The sequence below is a fragment of the Rhincodon typus genome, chromosome 37 (genome assembly GCF_021869965.1).
Source record: "Rhincodon typus isolate 14 chromosome 37, sRhiTyp1.1, whole genome shotgun sequence".
Lineage (NCBI taxonomy): Eukaryota > Metazoa > Chordata > Chondrichthyes > Orectolobiformes > Rhincodontidae > Rhincodon > Rhincodon typus.
The window spans coordinates 3,018,382-3,039,177 of NC_063368.1; the positions used below are offsets into that span (position 1 = coordinate 3,018,382).

Consider the following 20,796-nt stretch of genomic DNA (forward strand, 5'->3'; position numbering starts at 1 on the left):
TATAATTCTGTGACTGCGTGCTTCCTTCCACTTCACCTGATAAAGGAGCAGCGCTCTGAAACTTGTGATTTCAAATAAACCCTTTGGACTAGAACCCGATATTGTGTGATTTCTGACTGAGGTTGTAATGTTAACATTGTCTGACTAGCTAATGGTGAGATCCTTCAAGAACAAAACAAGGCAGGAATTTTGCCGATCTTAACTAAGAAAGAAGGTGCTTTGTGTTTAGTGAATATTCACCAAAACCCAAAAATTGTTGTGTGGTACTATCTAATTCTTGCCCCCTTCCAGTAACTTTATCTTCTATGCTTTTGCAGCTGAACTCCTTTGAACAGTTGTGCATTAACTACACAAATGAAAAGCTGCAACAGCTCTTTAATCACACAATGTTTATCCTGGAGCAAGAAGAATATCAGCGAGAAGGAATTGAATGGAACTTTATTGATTTTGGCCTTGACTTGCAACCTTGCATTGACCTAATTGAAAAATCTGTAAGTCTTTGTTTCCTTAGCGCTTTCAGTTAATTTGCTTCCCAGAACTATATTGGAGCTTACTATTTTTTTAAAAAATATTTTTCAGGCTAGCCCTCCAGGTATTCTTGCTCTGCTTGATGAAGAGTGCTGGTTCCCGAAAGCCACTGACAAGTCATTTGTGGAGAAAGTGGTGCAGGAGCAGGGAACCCATCCTAAGTTCCAGAAACCTAAGCAGCTGAAAGACAAAGCTGACTTCTGCATTATTCATTATGCTGGAAAAGTAAGCTGATTCAGAACTTGATGGACTGTCATTTATGTAGTTTATCTAAAAGAATTATGATGAGTGCATAAGGTAGTCCAGTCATTTTAACTCCTATTTTTTTTTTGAACTGTTTTTATTCTTTTTACTTTAGCATGTGCTATCTACACATACCATAAGCAAAATCTACATGCTCCAAACTTCATAACCAGGACTCACTCAAATATATAATGATGACATTTGATTCACTGTGCAGGAATTTATTGAATAATGCCTCTTTTCAATGCAGGTGGACTACAAAGCAAATGAATGGCTGATGAAAAATATGGACCCCCTGAACGATAACATCGCCACCTTACTGCATCAGTCTTCTGATAAGTTTATAGCTGATCTCTGGAGGGATGGTATGTAAAAATGAATAACTTGGACTATCTCATATGTTGCTTTTGATTTCAGATTTTTTTATGCAGAGCAAGGTCTGGCGCATATTTCTCTGAATCTAGAAAGCAACACATTTTAGCATCGGCAAATTTTAATTTGGTATTCCAGTCACTTGTCAAACTCTAAATTTTGAAAGTTTTCAGTGTACCTAATTATAACACTTAAGATTGCAAGGGTCCAGCACAGACTTATCCATAGTATGCAACTCTGCCTTGATTTAGTTCATGTAATGGAAATGTGCTAGCCATAAATTGCCACCCTCTTGCAGATGGAACAATTCAATCCTCTTTTGGCTTCAGGTGAGTTTCAGTTACTTAGAAGAAATTTTAAATTTGCTTAGAAAATCGGTTAGCTAAACTGTGATTAGTAAATTTGAGTAGTGAAATGTCTCATCCCATATTCACCGTTGCCATTTAGACTTTTGCGTATTACAGAAATCAGCATGGAAAAATAGTGGTTTGGTAGAATACAAGAAGGATCATTTTCCTTCCACATGGAATATATCCTTTTATTGTTTGAAATTTCTTGGGTTTAGTTACTTCGCATAAGGACATACAAGAAATAGGGTAAGCTATATGGCACATTGAACTTGCGCTACCATTCAGACCATATAGTCCATTGAACTTACTCAGCCATTCAGTATGATAGCTGATCCTCAACTTCAGCTCCACCTTCGTGTCCATTATCCATGTCACTAAGTTTCCTGAGAAACAAAATTCAACCTGTCTTAGCCTTAAATATATTCAACAATGAAGCATTCACAAAACTCTAGGGTAGATAATTCCAAACATTTATGATCCTTTGAACGAATAAACCTTTTCTCCGTCCTAAATTATTAATATCTTATTTTGAGACTGTGTCCCCGTGATTTGACTTTCTTATCCAGTGATAGCAAGCTCTGCCTTTACTTTGTCAAACCTCTTCAGGGTCTTGCATATTTCAAATGAGATCAGCTCCCATTTTAAACTCTAGAGAATACACCAATTTTTTTTCAGCCTGTCATCATAAAACAACCGTTATCCCATGGACCAATGAAGGGAATATTTGCTGTATTACCTTTAATGCGACAGTATTATATCTGTTAAAGATGGAGGTCAAGCTGCATGAAGCACTCACCTTGTACTCCCACCAAAGCCACACAAAATTGTCAGATTTCCTTTATCTTGGACCAATGAAGGCCAACATTCCGTTTGTCTTCCCAATTTCTGTTGCAGCTTGGTAACTTTTTGGATTACCTGTACGACTACATAACTCTGACTCAATATCAGCATTTACGAGTTTCGTATCTTATTTTAGATTATAACTTTTTCTAAAATTTGCTTTTTTCATTTTTGTGATCAAAGTGAACAACCCCTTTCAGTCACATTCAATTCTAACTACCTACCTTATTGAATATTTATTAAATTTGTCTATATCTCTTTTTGCAACCTGTTGTCACAGCTTGTGTTTCCACCTAGCTTTGAATAGTTAGCACACTTGGATGACAGTGTATTATTTCTAAGTCTTTATCATAAGTTAATAGCTGAGGTCCTAGCCTTGATCTTTTTGCCACTCCATTAGCTGCAACCTGTCTACTGTTTCTAATGCAGGTCTGTTAACCAGTCCCTTGTCCATGAGCTTTTAAATTGCACATTATTGTTTTATATGGCACCTTTTCAGAAATGCAAGTATGCTATGTCTGCTGGTTTCTCTTTGTTGCACTATTTGTTACATATTCTTTTTTTAAAATTTAATATTTGGCGAGTTTCCTTTCCATAATACTGTTGACTTTCTCTTGATTATTTCATGATTTTCTCAATGCATTTTTAAAACCTCCTCACTATTAGATACCAGTGCTTTCCTGACCACTGCTGTCAGGCTAGTAAAGTAGCACATGGAGATTTTTCTTGCATTTTGACTCAAGCTATTTGTGTTGGAAGCTGTATCACTTGTAAAATGGAAGAAATAACCTTTTACTGTAGAAAAATATTTCATCTTTAGCTTTACCTGCCCTTTTACAAATCCACAATAGCGTACTTGCTCAAGACGGACAGATGATCTACCTACTGGCCTCTGTTAATGCTGCTCAGTAACTTGACATAAAGAATTGATGAGTGACATTTCTGTCTTTTGATTATTCCCTGCCTCACTCTTCAGAGGAACACTTGATCTGCACTCAGCACCTACTTCTGAAGAATCAGTCTATGCTATAATTGCTAAATGACTCATTTAACAATTGTTTAAGTGCCTAAGGAGACCAAATCTTGTGTATCTTTGTAGATTTCATTGTTAGATTTTTTTTAAAGGATTTTTTCTTATTTTTGTCTTGATGTCTCTGTGTCTGTTGCAGAGATAAAAAGCTTTCAGAGAGCCTATTTCTATACACGCTTTCCTATTCTACATCTAGAACCAGGTGACGTGAGAGAGGAGATTGTGATAGTGCCGTAGATCGATGCTTCCGAGAATCGCCTGCTTTGAATGCTCATCTTTCCTCTCCATTCCTGCTTGTGCAGTTTTCTTTTCTGTTTCCCCTTCGCTTGAGGTTAATGCAGTTCAACCATTTCAACAGTGCCTCATCCTGAGCTGCAATGGTGAAACACATTCCACCAACTCGTAAGCAAAATGCACCTGTGTGGAAAAAGTTAAAATTAGCTTGATCTTGGTAGTGACTCATTTTTGGAATACAAGGAATTTTCTTCTGCATTTAACAATGAGATTGATTTCATTAGTACAATCATCATCTGGTTTTTGGTGAATCTAAATTTAGATATAGCTTTCTACTCCTGGGGCTTGGTGACGTGCAAGTTTTTTTAAGGTAATGGTCATTACAAACTAATTCTGAATTAGGCATTTTTTTAAACTGTCATTTCCACAATTTCTCTTCTAGCTCACTTCCAACTTGGTATCCAGCACCCCATCTTTTACTGACAAAGAAGGAAAATTGACATGTTGCTGGACCTTTTGTTTTTACAGTGTCGGGTTTGATTGGGTTGGGAGAACACTTAAGCAAATAGTCCAAAGTGTTCCTTCCTTTCAGTTCTATTATGTGTAACCATCAGGCAGCCTTGGCTCTTGCAGTCTTTGCAACTTGCATAGTCAGAAATTTGAACTAGCCACCTTGGAATAAAATATTAAAGTGCACGTTATCAATCCCTTCTGCTGTATTCCACAAGCTATGTTTTATGAAATTGAGGTTCTGATTGGTCATTTTAAGAATGTAGCAGGTTTGTGAACAGTGCAGGCATGTTTCCTGGCTTGTGGCATAAAATATCGTTGCATGAGGTTGGTTTCCAAAAGCATATATTGTTGCTGATTTGCATAATTATTACTGCATACTGGTATATCAGCATCAAAATTTTATTTACTAACTTGGAGTCAATTAACTTTAAGGCTTGCAGATCTGTCAAAAACATTGTAAGAGAATTACTGTCTCTATCTTGGTAGTCCAGCATTTAAAAAATACTTTTGTACTGGCTCTATTGGATTCTTAAACATTTATATTGTACTGACGTACTACTATCCTGACAGTGCAAGAGAACTTCCAAAAAGAGAGAAATCTATGTTGCAAATGTTGGATAGTATTGTGCTAGTTAGTTTAAAGCTATGAAGTACTAACCTAAAAAGTACAGGGAATTGATGGTGCCAAAAGGGAGCTAGACATGCCTATTGCTTTATGGACGATAGGATGGGAGTGCAGTGGGAATAGAGACAATGTCTGTCTGCTTCTGTACATTCCCTTTTTCATCAATGTAAATCTACACAAATTCAGAGTAATTAAAAAAGCAAATAAATACAGCATGGCCTAGTGGTATTATTAGAGCCATAGAGTAGTATGGAAACAGGCCCTTTGGTCCAAACTGGTCCATGGTGCCCGCTCAGCTAGTTCTAATTGCCTGCATTTGGTCCATATCCCTCTAAACCCTTCTCACCTATGTACCTATCCAAATGTTTTTATAAATGTTGCTATTGTACCTGCCTTGACCACTCTCTGGCAGCCCATTCCATATATACACCACTCTCTGTATGAAGAAGTTGCCCTTCAGGTCTTTATAAATCTTTTCTTTCTCACCTTTAACCTTATGCCTCTAGATTTCAATTCCCCATCCCTGGGGGAAAAGACTATATGCATTCATCCTATCTATGCCCCTCATGATTTTATACACCTCAATTAGGTCAGCCCTCATTCTCCTACATTCCAAGGAATAAAGTCCTATCCTTTCCCTATAACTCCTGGCAACATCCTTGTTAATCATCTTTGCACGCTGTCCAATTTAACTGTCTTTCCTATAACAGGATGACAAACTGTACACAATACACCGTGTGGCCTCACCAACTAGTTATACAATTGTAACATAACGTCCCATACTCAATGCCTCGACCGATGAAAGCCAGCGTGCTAAATGCCGCCATCACCACCCTGTCCATCTGTGATGCTGCTTTGAACGAACAATGTACTTGTATTCCTAGGCCCTTCTGTTCCACACCACTGCTTGGCACCTTACAATTTACTGTACAAGTCCAACCTTGGTTTGACTTTCCAAAGTGCAACACCTCACACTTAACTGTATTGAATTGCATTTGCCAATCCTCAGCCCACTTCCCCATCTGATCAAGATCCCTCTAATTTTTGATAACCTTCTTTGCTGTCAACGATACCTCCTAATTTTGTATCATCCACAAACTTACTAATCATGCCTTATACATTGACACCAAGATCATTCATGTAAATAACAAATAACAAAGGTCCCAACACTGACCCCTGTGGTGCACCACTAGTCACAGGCCTTAAGTCTGAGAAACAACCTTCAGCCGTCACCCTCTACTTCCTACCATCGAGCCAACTTTGTATCCAGTTAGCTAGCTCTCCCTGGATTCCATGCAACTTAACTTTCATTGACTAGCATGCCATGTGGGACCTTGTCAAAGGCCTTAAAGTTCATATAGACAACATCCACTGCCCTACCCTTTATCTGTCCTCTTGGTTACCTCTTCAAAAAACTCTAAAAAAATTTGTTAGATGTAACTTTCTATGCACAAATCTGTGCTGATTATCTATCCCTAATCAGACCTTTACTATCCAAATGTTGGTTGATCTTGTCCCTCAGTATCCTTTCCAATAACTTGCATACCACTGATGTCAGGCTCACTGGCCTATAGTTCTGGCTTGTGTTTGCTACCTTTCTTAAACAATGGAACAACATTAGCCACCTTCCAGTCTTCTGGACCTTCACCAGTGGGTAAAGACAAAGCAACAATCTCTGCAAGGACCTTTTGTAATTTCTTGAGCCTCCCACAACATCTGAAGATGGACTTGATCAGGCCCAGGTGATTTATCCACCTTAATGCGCTTTAAGGCTGCAAACACCTGTCTGCTAATGTGTATGCGTTCCAAAACATCTCCACTTGTTTCCCTTATTAGCAGCCATGGTTCTCTCCTCAGTGTTTACTGAGGAGAAATATTCATTTAAAATCTCCCCCTTTTCCTGTGGCTCCACACAGACAGCCATGCTGATCTTTAAGCGGACCCATTCTCTCCCTAGACACCCTTTTTACTTAATCTAGCTATAGAATCTCTTGAGATAATTTTTAACATTATCTGCCAGATCCATTTTATATCCTCTTTTTGCTGTTCTGATTTCACTCTTGAGTGTACATCTACACTTTTTATAGTCATCTAGGGATTCACTTGAGCCGGATTGCTTATACACTATGCCACCACCTTTTTCCTGATCAGAGCCTCAATATCCCTCACCAGCCCAGGGATCCCTAAACCTCAGCTAGAAGGTATATTGTCCCTGAACTCTTGATACCACACTCTTAAAAGTCTCTCATTTGCCAGCCATTCCTTTTCCTTCAAACAGACTCTCCCAGTTGATCTCTGCTAGACCCTGCCTAATGGCCCCCAAATTTGGCTCTGCTCCAGTTCAGCACCTCAACCTGCAGACCCGTCCTATCTTTTTCTATAACTGTTAAAACTTCGGAGAGTTATGGTCACTGGACCCAAAGTGTTCTCCAACTGACAATTCAGTCACTTGCCCAACCTCCTTTCCTAAGAGGAGGTTCAATGTTGCGCCTTCTTGGGCAGGGCCCTCTACATATTGATTTTAGGAAATTTTTTGGACACATTTGACAAATACCATTCAGTCCAGGCCTCTTACACTCTGGGTGGCCCAGTCAATACAGGGGAAATTAAAATCTCCAGCCAATACTACTCTATTATTCCTACAGGTATCTGCAATCTCTCTACACGTCTGCTCCTCTAGCTTTTTCTTTTATTCATTAATGGAATGAGGACATCACTGACTAGGCAGCATTTATCGACCATCCCTAATTGCCCAGAGGGCAATGTAAGAGTCAACCACATTGCTGTAGGTCTGAGAATCACATGTAGGCCAGACCAGGTAAGGATGGCAGTTTTCTTCCCTAAAGGGCATTAGTGAACCCGATGGGTTTTTCCTACCAATTGACAATGGACAACATTAGATTCTTAATTCCAGATATCTTTTATTGAATTCAAATTCCACCATCTGCTGCGGCGGGATTCAAACCCGGGTCTCCGGAAAGTTATCTGGATCTCTGGATTAACAGCCCAGCAAGAATACCACTAGGCCGTTGCCTCCCCTGATGTTATATTTGGGACTCTATAACATAGTCCCAACAGAGTGACCATCCCCTTGTTTCTAAGTTCTAACCATATGGCCTCATTTGATGACCCCTTAAGAATATCCTCTCTAAGCACTGTTGTTGACGTCTCCTCCCTTATCAAAAGAAAAACTCCTCTTCCTTGCTTGTACTTCTGTCATGCCTGTAGCTTCTGTATCCTGAACATTGAGCTGCCAATCCAGCCCCCCTCTCAGCCATGTTTCTGCTTTGGCTATACTATCCCTGTCCCCAGAGCCAGTTCATGCTCTGAACTCATCTGCCTCACCAGTCAGGCCTCGTTTGTTGAAATAAATACACTTTAAACCAGAAGTCTCTTCCCTCCCTTTTACTGTGCCCCTGGCTTTCCTGAGTAGTAAACTTGCTCTTGTTGGCTAATGTATTTTCCCCTGACTTCTCTGGCTGCTCTCTTATTCAATGTCCCACGTCCCCGCCGGTTTAAACCCTCTCAGGTAACACTAGCAAATCTCCCCGTGAGGATATTGGACCCCCTCTGGTTCAAGTGCAACCCGTCCCTCTTGCACAGGTCACCTCTACCCCAAAGAGGTGCCAGTGATCCAAGAGCTGAACACCCTGCCCCCTCCACTAGCTCCTCAGCCATGCATTCATCTGGCCTATCTTTCTATTACTATCTTCACTGCGCGTGGCACTGGGAATAATCTGGAGATCACTACTCCTAAGATCCCGCTTTTTAAATTCTTACCTAACTCCCTATATTCATTTCAGCCCATCCCTTCGTGTACCGATGTACGCAATGATCTCTGACTGTTTACCCTCCCTCTTCAGAATGTTCTGCTCAGAGACATCCTTCACCGTGGCAGATGGGAGGCAGCAATCACCCTGGTTTCTCTTCTGCGTCCACAGAATCTCCTCTCTGCCCCCCTTGCAATTAAGTCTCCTATCAGTATCGCTCTGTCTGACTGTGCCCTTTCCCTCTGAGCCTCAGAGACAGTCACAGTGCCACTGACCTGACTGCTGCTGGTAGCCCCTGAAATTCGCTCCAAGTACTAGACTATTAATCCAGAAACTCGGCTCATGTTCTGGGGACCTAGGTTCAAATCCAGCTGCCGCAGATGATGGAATTTGAATTCAATAAAATATCTGGAATTAAGAATCTAATGATGACCATGAAACCACTGCCAATTGTCAGAAAAACCTATCTGGTTCACACTTCCTTCAGGGAAGGATGTCTGCCATCCTCAGCTGGTCTGGTCTCACTTGGCTGATTTATGTGAATCCAGAGCCACAGCAATATGGTTGATTCTCAGCTGCCTTCGGAGATGCCAGCCAAACTTTTGCATCAGTCACTGTGAAGAAATGAAACCGGACAGACCATTTGGCATCAACCTAGGCACCAGAAATGACAACAGCAAAAATGACCTGATCAATCCTGAAAAGTCCCCCATACTAATTAACTAGTTCCAAGACTGGGAGAGCTGTCTCTTGGACTAGTCAAACAACAGTCTGGCATGGTTATATTCATGGAATCATACCTTGCAGACACCTACATTACAATCCCTGGATATGTCCTGTCCAATCAGGAGGACAAACTCAGCAGAGGTGGTGGCACAGTCGTATGCAGTCAGGTAGGAGTTGCCCTGCAACATTGACTGACTGGACCCTATTAAATCTCTTTGCATCAGGTTAAGCATGGGCAAGGTAACCTGCTGATTAAAGTTAGATTTAGATTTCATCGTAACGTGTGCTCAAGTATGGGGTACAAGAGTACAGTGAAAATACCTGGGTACAAAATCTTAGTTACAGAAGTAGAAAAATAAAGGTACAAGTTATTAAGTTCAGTACTTTAGTTGTCTTTAGTATAAAAGTGGAAAAATAAATAAATTTTAAAAAATTAGCCCTTTCTCAAGCCACAGGCCTGCAGACACTCCCAAGTTGGGCTTTCCCCCCAACAGGGTGCTCTCTCCCCTGCGCTGGGCGTGCTTTACCACACTGGGCTAAGACCTGTCTGTGGTTGCTGGCTGCCTTCACTGCTGATCTCCATCGGCATTCCAGGCTTTGCTACCACTTGCAAGGCTTTGGCCCCAACTGTTGCTTTACAGACCGCCACTGCTGTCATTCTTCGCCATCGATGGCTCACCCTGGGTCCCAGTCACCGCCGTGCTCCGGTGCTGTCCCCCCTCAGCTGATGAATCAATACTCCATGTTGAACAACACTTGGAGGAAGCACTAAAGGTTGCATCAGTGCAAAATGTACTCTAGGTTGGGGATTTTATTGTCCACCACAGAGCGTGGCTCAGCTGAGTACTACTAGTAAAGTTGTTAGGTTCCTAAAGGACATAGCTTTTAGCCTGGGTCTGCAGTAGGTGTTGAGGGAACCAACCAGAAGAAAAAAATACTTGTTCTCATCTTGACTGATCTGCCTGCTGCGGATGTATCTGTAAGAGTGACCACTGTACAGTCCTTGCAGGAATGAAGTCCCACTTTTACCTCCATCTTGTGTGGCTGTATCACCATGCTAAATCGGACAGACTTCCAACAGGTCTAACAGCTCCACATTGGACATCCATGAGGTGCTGTTGGCCACTAACAGCAGCAGCAGAATCATACTCTATCCAGCACAATCTGCAACCTCATGGTCTGGTATATCCTCCACTCAACCATTACCATCAAGCCAAGGGATCAACCTTGGTTCAGTAGAGAGTGCAGAAGGACATACCTGAAGGTATGAGGTGTCAACCTGGTTAGGCTTCTAAATAGGATTACTTGCATGCCAAATAAGATAAACAGCGAGTGAAAGGCAGATCTTAGCAATCCCACAATCAGTGGACCAGATCTAAGCTCTGCAGTCCAGCCACAGTCGTGAATGGTGGTCCACATTTAACAGCTTACTGGGGTACAAGGCTCCACAAATATCCCTGTCTTCAATGATGGAAAAGCCCAGTACATCAGTGCAAAAGATAAGGTTGAAGCAATCTGAGCAATCCTCAGCCAGAAGTGCTGGTCAATCTCTGCCGTTTCCAATGGCCCCCAGCATTAGACATACCAATATTCAGCCAATCTGATTTGTTCCACATGTTAATGAGAAACGGTTGGAGGCGCTGGATACTGCAAAGACGTTTGGTCCTGGCAACATTCCGGCAATAGTACTGAAGAATTGTGCTGAACTTGCGTCCAGAACATCCCTGGCTCAACTGTTCCAGTACAGCAAAAAACACCAGCAACAACCTGACAGTATGGAAAATTGTCCTGTATATGCAAGTCAGGACAAATCCAACCTGGTCAATTACTACCCTATCAGTCTGCTGTTGAGCATTAGTGAACTGAAAGAAAGTGTCACAAAAGCACTGTCAAGTGGTATCTGCTCAGGAGTAACTTCACTGATGCCTAGTTTGGGTTCTGCCAGTTCCTAACCTCATTACAGCCTTGATTCAAACCTGGACAAAAGAATTGAATTCCAGAAGTGAGGTGAAAGTGACAGCCATTTATATCAAGGCCACATTCCACCCCGTGTGGCACCAAGGCGCCCCTATCAAAACTGGAAGCAAACGCTCTGCTAGAAGGAGGCATATTTGGCAAGTAAATGATATTGGTTGTTGGAGGTCAGTCATCTTAGCTCCGGGACATCTCTATAGGAGTTCCTCAGGTTAGTGTCCTTGGCCCAGCAGTCTTCACTAATTCAATAACCTTTCCTGACGATTCAGACACGGAAGCATGTTCAAATGCAACAATATCTACACAATATGCAGGCTTGGACAGAAAAGTGATAGGTAACATTCGTGCGACAAAAGCCAGGAAATGGCCATCTCCAGTAACCGACAATCTAACCATTGCCCCTTGACATTCATTGGTGATGCCATCACTAAATTCCCCATGATTAACATCCTTGAGTTTACTATTAACCAGGAACTGAACTGGACTCTCAATATAAATACGGTGGCTACAAGAGCAGATCAGAAGTTAGGAATACTGTGGCGAGTAACTCGCCTAACTCCCCAAAGCCTGTGCATCATCTAAAGGCACAAGTCAGGAGTATGAAGGAATACACCCCACTTGCCTGGGTGGGTGCAGCTGCAGCAGCACTCAAAGCTTGACACCATCCAGGACACGACCAGCTGCTTGATTGACACCACATCCACAAGTATTTACTTCCTCCACTACCAACACTCAATAGCAGCAGTGTACACTATCTACATGTTGCACTGCAGAAGTTTGTCAGTGATCCTTAGCACCATCCACACCCACAACCATTTCCGTCTAAAAGGACAAGGGCAGAAAGTGGTGTTCCTCTCCAAGCCACTCACTGTTCTGACTTGGAAATATGTTGCTATTCCTTCATTGTCACTGGGTCAGAATCCTGGAATTCCCTCTAACGGCAAAATATGGGTCTGCCTACAGCACACGGACTGCAGTGATTCAAGAAGGCATCTCACCACCACCTTCCCGAAGGCAATTAATGACTGGCCAACTAGCGATGCCCAAGTCCCACAAGAGAATTTTTAAGTGAGAGAAGAATGAAAAAGGGTTACCAGAAAGTCTTGTATAGGTATGTTTACTACAATCATACAAGGGCGATGAAATGAATGGAGATGACAGGACCATAAAGGAGATTTGTGATTGGAAGCAGGAGACATTGCTGAGGTGTTAGTGAAATGCTCGCATCTGTCTTTATAAAGGAAGAAGATGCTACCCAGATCGTGAAGGAGGAGTTAGTTTAAATGTTTTTATAGTTTAAAATTAATGAAGAGGACATACTAGTTCTGATGTCTCTCATTTAAATTGATGGCATGGGAATTGCATCCAAGGATGCTGAAGATAGCCAGATTAAAAATTTGAGGTGTGCCAACCATGAGCCGCAAGGATGTTGGTGCAGAACTTCAAAAGAATGTAAGACTGGTTGTTTGGGCAAAATGTAGTAGATGATAAACTTTCATGTAGAGAAGTTTGAAGTGATTCATTTTGGTGGGAACAATGCAAAGAGACTATATAAAATAAGGGTGCAATTCTAAAGGAGATGTAGGATCAGAGGGATTTGTGCACATTATTATATACATAAATTGTTGAAGGTGACAGGGCGGGTTGAGAGACCTTTTAATGAAACATGATGTCTTGGGCTTTACTGGTATAAAATACTGATTTGACCTCTGCTTGAGTATTGTCTGGTTCTGGGTGAACACTTCCTAAAGAATATGAAGGTTTTAGGCAGGTTGCAGAAAAGATTCATAAGAAAAGATTCATAAAAATGGTTCTAGGGCTGAGGAATTTCAGTTGTCTAGAAAGACTGCAAAAAAAAATTGAGGGAATTTGATCGAAGTAATTAAAATCGTGAGAAATCTGGGCAGAAAAGATTGCGGAAACTGTTCACATTATTGAAAGGATAAAAAAGACAAAAAATGAGAATTGGCAAAGCTACCATTTATGACATGAGAGGAAAACTTTACACAATGATTGGGATCTGGAATCCACTGCCAGAGAATGGTGGAAGCAGATTCACACGTCTATGGGGAAATGCCAGGGCAGTGACACTGGATTAATTGCTGTTTGAGGGCCAACTTGTACACGCTTTCTATGGTCTAAACATTGATATTTTTCATCTTCTAGAGCAGTTGAAGATTCCTTGAAATCTGATTTTATATGATCTATATAAAATTGATTTTAGTTGGTGCCTTTTTTAACAAAACAAGTTTTTGTTTATAATTAACTTTTAGTTTTCCACACCTTGCATTTGTGTTACAGCAACATTTGTCTGCATTAAAGTCCAAACTTAGTCAGTTTAACCTGATTAAAAAATACTTCAGCTGTAATTTTTATAATCCAAGTGAAGGATTTCCCCTCCAGCCCAGGTTTTCTTCAAAGAAAGTATTTTTACCACATCACTCACCCCTAAATGTTAACTTGAGTATCTTTTTCTAAATAAGAGATTGCAAATCAATCATTGGTTTTTAATTTCTGAGCAGTGTCAAGTTTAAGTGTACACCCATGTCCTGGTGTAGACTCAAATATATGCAGTATACAATTCGGGGCACATTTTTAGAGTTGAGCAGTTGGTTCCTGTAACTGGAAGTTTGGGATGCAGCTGATGGCTCAGTTTATTGGTGGCTTATCTCCCCAAAAAATGCTTGTTAATTTTGATTTACACAGATGAAAAGTAGTAAAACTTTGCATTCAGCTTATTTTAACGGGAAGTTTACTATCAGCAAGTGTTGATCTCTCATTCTAACTTAGAGCATTGTTTTGGCACTTCAGACCTTAAATTTGTGAACTATGAATTATTGTAAGTGTTTTCATCCTGAATGAGAGATTGCACTGAATGTAAAATAGCTTAAATTTTAAGCATAGTGAGCAGTGAGATCTTGGTGTCCATGTGCACAATTCCGTAAAGATGGTAGGGTATTTGATAAGGTGATTTGAGTTCAAGTGGATTACATGGGTGACAAATGGAGGAATAGGATAACAAAATTAAAGAAACTGTGTTAGGACTTTACAGTTCACTCATTAAGCCCCACTTGGGGTGTTCTAGACCATTCTGGACACCGTACTCCAGGAAAGATGCAAGTACTGTAGAGAGGGTTAGGAGGAGGCAGAGTATGATGTGTACCAGGGAGAGGGACTTTAATTATGAGGAGATGTTGGGGAAGTTCAGACTGTTATCTTGAAACAGGAAGTTAAGTCAGGACTTGAAACCTTCTATAGTTAAAGGTTTTAATCAAATAGATTTAATTATTTCTTTTGGCAAGAGTATCAATAAGCAGGACTCGGATTCAAAATTGTTGGTTTAAAATCTGGACGAGAGATGACTTTTATTTTAACTCTGATGATTGGGATCTGAAAGTCTTTACCTGAAAAGGTGATGAAATTTAACCTTGTAAAAGAAAATTTGATGATACTTTAAGATGAAAATTTGCAGTGTTACAAACAAAAAGATTGGAGAGATGGCACTAAGCAAACTGTTCCTTCAAAAATCCTGAGGGGGTAATGTGGGTCTAATGGTCTCTTTTCAGAGTTTCCATGATATGGAAGATGCATTGTGCCAAAAAAATTGTTGCTTTTAACTAAAACTTTTAAAACTGGAGCTATTCTGAAAGAACCTTTCTGAATTTGAGGGGTAACTCCCATTTATTTGCACTAGTTTAAAATATCAACTGAAGGCATAAATTGAGGCAATGTTGTAAGAATGAAAGGAAGTTAACCTAAAATATTTTGACACAAAGATTGCTTTACCAGAAAAGCTGTGATCAATCTAATTTGAAAAGACATTGAGAAAATAGGAAAAAGAAATTGTTGATGGCTGTAGTTAAACAACTTAGCCAAGATTGTAAAGTGTAATATTTTTTAAAAATTGTAATTGGAGTTTGAAGAAATTGGAAATAGGATGTGTAGTTCTTAGTGGTGTCATTTCTGATTGTACAGCTGTAAAATTAACTGCTGGGAGAGAAAAGATCAGCTGTGTAGCTTTCTTTTACAGAAAAACCATCTTAACATTGTGACTACTTGGATATTGGTCATTTTCAATATCACCAATGGCTGCAGTGATTGAGAAAAAACTGTTCCTTAGGCTCAGATTAGTTTCTGTGCATTGATTACATTGTGCATTGCTGAGTCTTAAGCTTGTTTTGAGTTGTATGTCCCCAGGATGTTTGCTCTAAAGTTGCACTGGATGTACTGTGTAGAAATTACAGCTGAAGTTGAAAACTGTAGTGTAATTTGTTTATCCTACATGGGTGTTAAGATTGATTTCTCACATTTCAGTTAAAACGTATATTATCTGTTTTTACTGGTATGGATACTGTGGTGCTGTAGCCAGTAGAAATGTCCTCAGGGTATCCATTGCAGAGAATTCTACTTTACATAGCCATTCTTTGCGCTCTGTTCACAATTTTTGAAACTGTTGCTGCTATTTCCTTTTGGCAGGGAAAAGATCCCTGTGTCAACTTGCCCAATTTTGGTAACATCACATTCTGCCTATCAGTGCTTCATTACTTGGGGTATCTGTGACTTGCCCAGCCAAACTGCTTGGAAAAGGGAAAAATATTAAAAAAAAACAATGCATATAGTGTGTTTGAACCCATAAGCAGCTTTGTGTAGGTCATGGTAATAAAACAGGTGAATCGTTCTTTAGCAGGTCTACATACGTTTCCACAATGCGGCCAAAATGCGGGTATGCCAAGGCAGTGTTCCTTGAACAAGAAGATTTATAGATTTTATTTGCACGGTTATTGACGTGTGAAGGGCACTGGTGCTGGTGAATGGTATGCTTTGTCATTTTGGACATAGCTCTGCATCAAACACTAAGTCTGTAGAATGACTGGCTGCAGAATAAAGTTTGCACCTTAACTGAGATGTGGCAATAAAGCCCCTGCTACATCAATGTATTGTTGTCACTTCTCTCACAAGCAACTTCCATAATCTAATTGCAAAGGGCAAATTGAAGGCACTTTTATTTCTGAGGTATGCATGTTAAAAATTGTGATTATATCAACAAGTTTTTTTTTAAACCAGAGACTGCGTAATTCTAGTCTGGGATAGACTGGCATAAAAGATCAGCTTGCTAGCCAGCTGTATCAACTCATCCCTAAGCATGTGCATGCCTATTTTTATTTTCAGACATTTAAACAATATTTGGTACTTCATGATCCATTAATGTTCCATGAAAGTCTTCTCTTCTCTGAGACTTAGTATCAGGACAAAATCAACGTTACTATGATCGGTCTTCTGTTAAATAATGTTACTTTATTTTCTGACCCCTTACACTAATACTGGTGTATTTAATGTAGTTGAGTTCCTCATAACTTAAATCTTAAAATCCTTCACTCTCTTCTAAACACTTCTATCCAACTTCTATGAACTCTCAAATTTATTAATATTTTTCTGAACTTATGCCATTGCCTGTTAGTTAATTGCAACAAGACAGCAATCAACAAAATATACTCATAAGCTTAGGACATAGGTTTACATATTTTTCAATGGTCATGAAATCTTTTACTGCCATTGACAGCAATTCCATCTGTTGTTAACTTGTTTATTTGCCAACGTGCATTGCTGTTTTTGCCTAGTATAAATTCACCTACCATTTTATCAATGAAAGGTTTTAGCACCTTTTGAATGTCATCAGTTTCTCAGTATTCAAGTGGGATTTGAAAAGCCAAGACCAGGAAATGGGTTGAGAAGACTTTATTCCACGTAACTTTTCCTTCCGTTTGTATTTTTAATTTCTATGTTCACTTGAACTATTAAAGAGAAATTTGTAATGTTTTGAAATATCACCTGTGTGGGTTAATCAAAATTGCTGCAGCTTTTCAGTGTTTATTACTGCTCGCTGTCACTACTCACTACATCCCTATTTTACCACATCTCTCGTCTTCATAGTTTTCTACATTCCTAACATGGTTAATCAACTTAGATTAATTGCTTTCTCAGTGGACCGCATTGTTGGACTGGATCAAGTTGTAGAGATGTCCCATACAGCATTGCCTGGTGCATTCAAAACCAAAAGGGGCATGTTCCGTACAGTTAGTCAACTTTACAAAGAGCAGCTCTCGAAATTGATGGCCACACTGAGGAACACCAACCCTAATTTTGTACGCTGCATTATTCCTAACCACGAGAAGAAGGTGAGTCTGTGATCTCTGTCAGTTTATGGATGAGGTAGAGAGGGTCACAAAACTGATTGAAAAGCCAATTAAAACTGCAGAGCGTCATCCAGTAAGGCTGTGAGGGTTAAGCCAAAATACAAAAAGGAATTGCACTACTGTGTGTACTACAGACTCCCAAATAATCATAATGAAACGAAAGAGCAAATATCTAGGCGAATCCCTCAAATGATCTAATCCTAGTGTGCAGGGGGCAATTTCAGAACTTGCAGATGGCACAAATGAGGGGAGGGCAGAATAGAACTCCAAAAGGACATAGCCATGTTGATGGAGTGGGAAGACAGGTGGCAGATTGCTTTCAATGCAGAGATGTGAAGTGACATACCTTGGTTGGAAGAACATTGAAAGACAGTATAAAACAGGGTGCAATTCCAAAGAGACAACACAAGTACAGGGATCAGGGTACGTACGTGCACAGATCAGATCATTAAAGATTTCAGGACAGGTGGAAAGAGTGGTATATAAATCAGTGTCCTTGACTGAGCATAGAGTTGAAGAACAAGGATGTGTTATTGAACTTGTACAAGACACTTGTTAGAACTCAACTGGTGTGTGCTGTACACTTCTCAATGCCACATTATAGGAAAGATGTGAGTGCATTGAAGAGAGTGCAGAAGTGATTTGCAAGAATGGTTCTGGGGTGTGAATTTCAGTTATGAGGATCAATTGACAGCACAGCGATTAGCACTGCTGCCTCAGTGCTAAGGGTCTGGGTTTGATTCCAGCCTTGGGTGACTGTGTGGAGTTTGCTCGTTTCTCCTGTGTCAACATGGGTTTTCACCGGATGGTCAGGTTTCCTCCCACAGATGTGCAGGTTAAGTAAAGTGGCCAAGCTAAATTGCCCTGCAGTGTCTATGGATATGCAGGCTGGGTGGATTAACTGTGGTAATACAGAGGTACGGGAATTGGATGTAGGTATGTCTGGGTCGGATGCTCTTGGAGGGTTGCTGCAGATCTGATGGGCTGAATGGCCTCTACCTGCACAGTAGGGATTCTACAGGCAGAGCTGATTGGAAAAACTTGGGACTGTCATCCTTGGAGAAAAGGAGACTGAGGAGATCTGAAAGATTTTCAAAATCGTGAGTGGCTGGATACGGTCATCAGGGAGAAACTGTTCCATTTGTAAAATGAATACGTATAAAAGGGCGCACTTAAAGTGATTTGCAAAAGCAGCTCGGTGATTTTGAGATAAAGCTTTTTCACTCTGCGAGTAGTTAGGATATGGAATGCACTGTCTGGAATTGGTAAAGGCTGGTTCAATTGAGGATTCAAGAGGGAGATGGATGATTGGGTAAAGATAATATACAAGGATATGGGAAAAAGTAGGAGATTGGCACTAAGTAATGTTGATTTAAAAGTGGTTCAGACATGATGGGCCAAATGGTCTTTCTGTGCAGTAAGACATGATTATGTGAAGTGCAAAACACTATGGCAGGATATAGAGAAAGTTCAACTATGATAATTAATTCAGAATTGGTGTGAATGCACAGAGAACAGAATTCTTGAAATGCATTCAAAAGTGCATTTTTAGCCGGTGCATAGTATGCCCAATAAGAGAAGTTAGGGGCTGTTTTGGATTTCTTTTGGCAATTGAAGCTGCGGCTGGAGGGCTATCAGTTTGGGAACACTTTGGTGCAAGTGATCAGAATTCATTTATGTTTAAGATGGTTGTAGAAAATGACAAAGACCCAAAATAATTTCTCAAACCAGAAGAAACCGAATTTCCATGCTGAAATGTGAATTTGTCAAGTTGACAGCTACCTAAAAGTAAATTAGTGCCAGATTAGTGAGAGTCACTCAAGGGAGCGATTTAGTGTTTTGGAGTAATTAGAAAGGTGTGGCATTAATAAATCCAGAGTTTCTAGATAGGGGACTTAAGGAGCGGTTTATGAGGGTAATGCATTTTTGACATGGTCCTACATGGCAGACTGGACATGGAAGTATAAGATCCTGGGAACCCAAGGTAAAGTGGCAAGTTGGATCCAAAATTTGATCAAAGCTGGGAAGCAAAACAAAATGGTAGTTTTTGGCTGGAAGACTGTGTTTCTAGTTGGCTTCCACAAGGCTCCGGACTAGGTCCCCTTTTGCCGTCTATGTATCGATGACCTGGACTTGATTGTAGGAGGCATAATTAAGGCGTTTATAGATTATTCAAAAATTGGCTATGTGACTGATAGGAAGAAAGCTGGAGACTGCAAGATGATAAAGGGTTAGTCAAGCGGGTGGTGGAATAGTGGCAAGTGGAGTTTAATCTGGAGAAGTGTGGTGTAGTGTATTTAGGAAAGGTTAAGAGCAGAGAGAATATACTGAAACTGTATAAATATTTGTTATTCCAAAGCTGGAGCACGGCATACAGTTCTGGTCACTGCACAATAGGAAACAAATAATTGTACTAGAGATAATGCAGATGTAATTAGTGAGGAAGTTACCTGGAATGGGAAATTTTAGCTATAAGGAAAGATCGCATACAGTTAGATTGTCTTATTTCAGACCTGAGGAGCCTAAAAGGTGCCTAATTGTGAAGTTCATTAAATTTAGGGGTTTTGGGTATGAGTCAATGATGGCTCTACTATCCTTTGAGTCCAAACCAGGGGGCATTTATGTAGAGGTGGGGTTCAAGGGGATGTTTATTACCCAGAGGGTGATTGAGTTCTCACTGCCTGAAAGAGTGGTAAGAGATTAGAAAAAGTCAACAGTTGAAAAGTACTTGGGTATACACATGAACTCCAAGATCTTACAAGACTATAAGCTATGGACCAACAGCTGGAAAATAGAACGAGGCTAGATCGTTTGTTGGCCTTCGCAGTTGCTGTGGGCCAGTTGGCTGCTTTCAGTGGTGTAAATTTGAGACTTCTGTCTTGCCTTGAGAAAAAGTTTTTTTATAAAAACCCTTGAAGGGAGGGTAAATAAAAGTGAACTATTTCAAGCTAAACCCTGTTTGCAAAATCTTTACAGTTTTGAATTTTGAGCATAATAGTGTTGCACTGTGCTTATATTAACTTGGTAAATCAGAGTTATTGCCAAAATAGCCTTGCATTATTTCCCAGTGAATAAAAGCTTGCGCAACTTTACATATGCTTATTTATAAAAGCAAAATATTACAAATCATGGAAATCTGAAACAAACACAATGCTGGAGAAACTCAGCAAGTCTGTGGCACCATCTGTCAGAGAGAAACAGTTAAGTTTTACTGAGCTTGAAATGTTAGTATTGTTTCTCTCTCTGCAGTTGCTGCCAGATATGCTAAGCTTATATATAAATTTGGCAGTCTCAGTAGGCAACAACTGAGGAAACAAACTTAAAAATTAGATTTATGTATTTTGGGCTAGGCATTCAGCTTGATCTTGGGATTCTGAGGCATGTGCCAATTACCATG

General features: G+C 40.2%; 1 protein-coding gene across 1 annotated transcript in view; it reads left to right on the forward strand.

Moving 5' to 3' along the window:
• The first annotated feature begins 305 nt into the window (after positions 1 to 305).
• LOC109913798 (myosin-9-like) overlaps positions 306 to 20,796 on the forward strand; it is a 70,784-nt gene continuing 50,293 nt past the window's right edge. Inside the window, exons 1-4 of the mRNA XM_048617332.1 lie at positions 306 to 491; positions 580 to 753; positions 1,022 to 1,136; positions 17,188 to 17,381. Of these exons, the coding sequence (XP_048473289.1) occupies positions 306 to 491; positions 580 to 753; positions 1,022 to 1,136; positions 17,188 to 17,381 (669 nt within the window). The remainder of the gene's footprint in view (positions 492 to 579; positions 754 to 1,021; positions 1,137 to 17,187; positions 17,382 to 20,796) is intronic.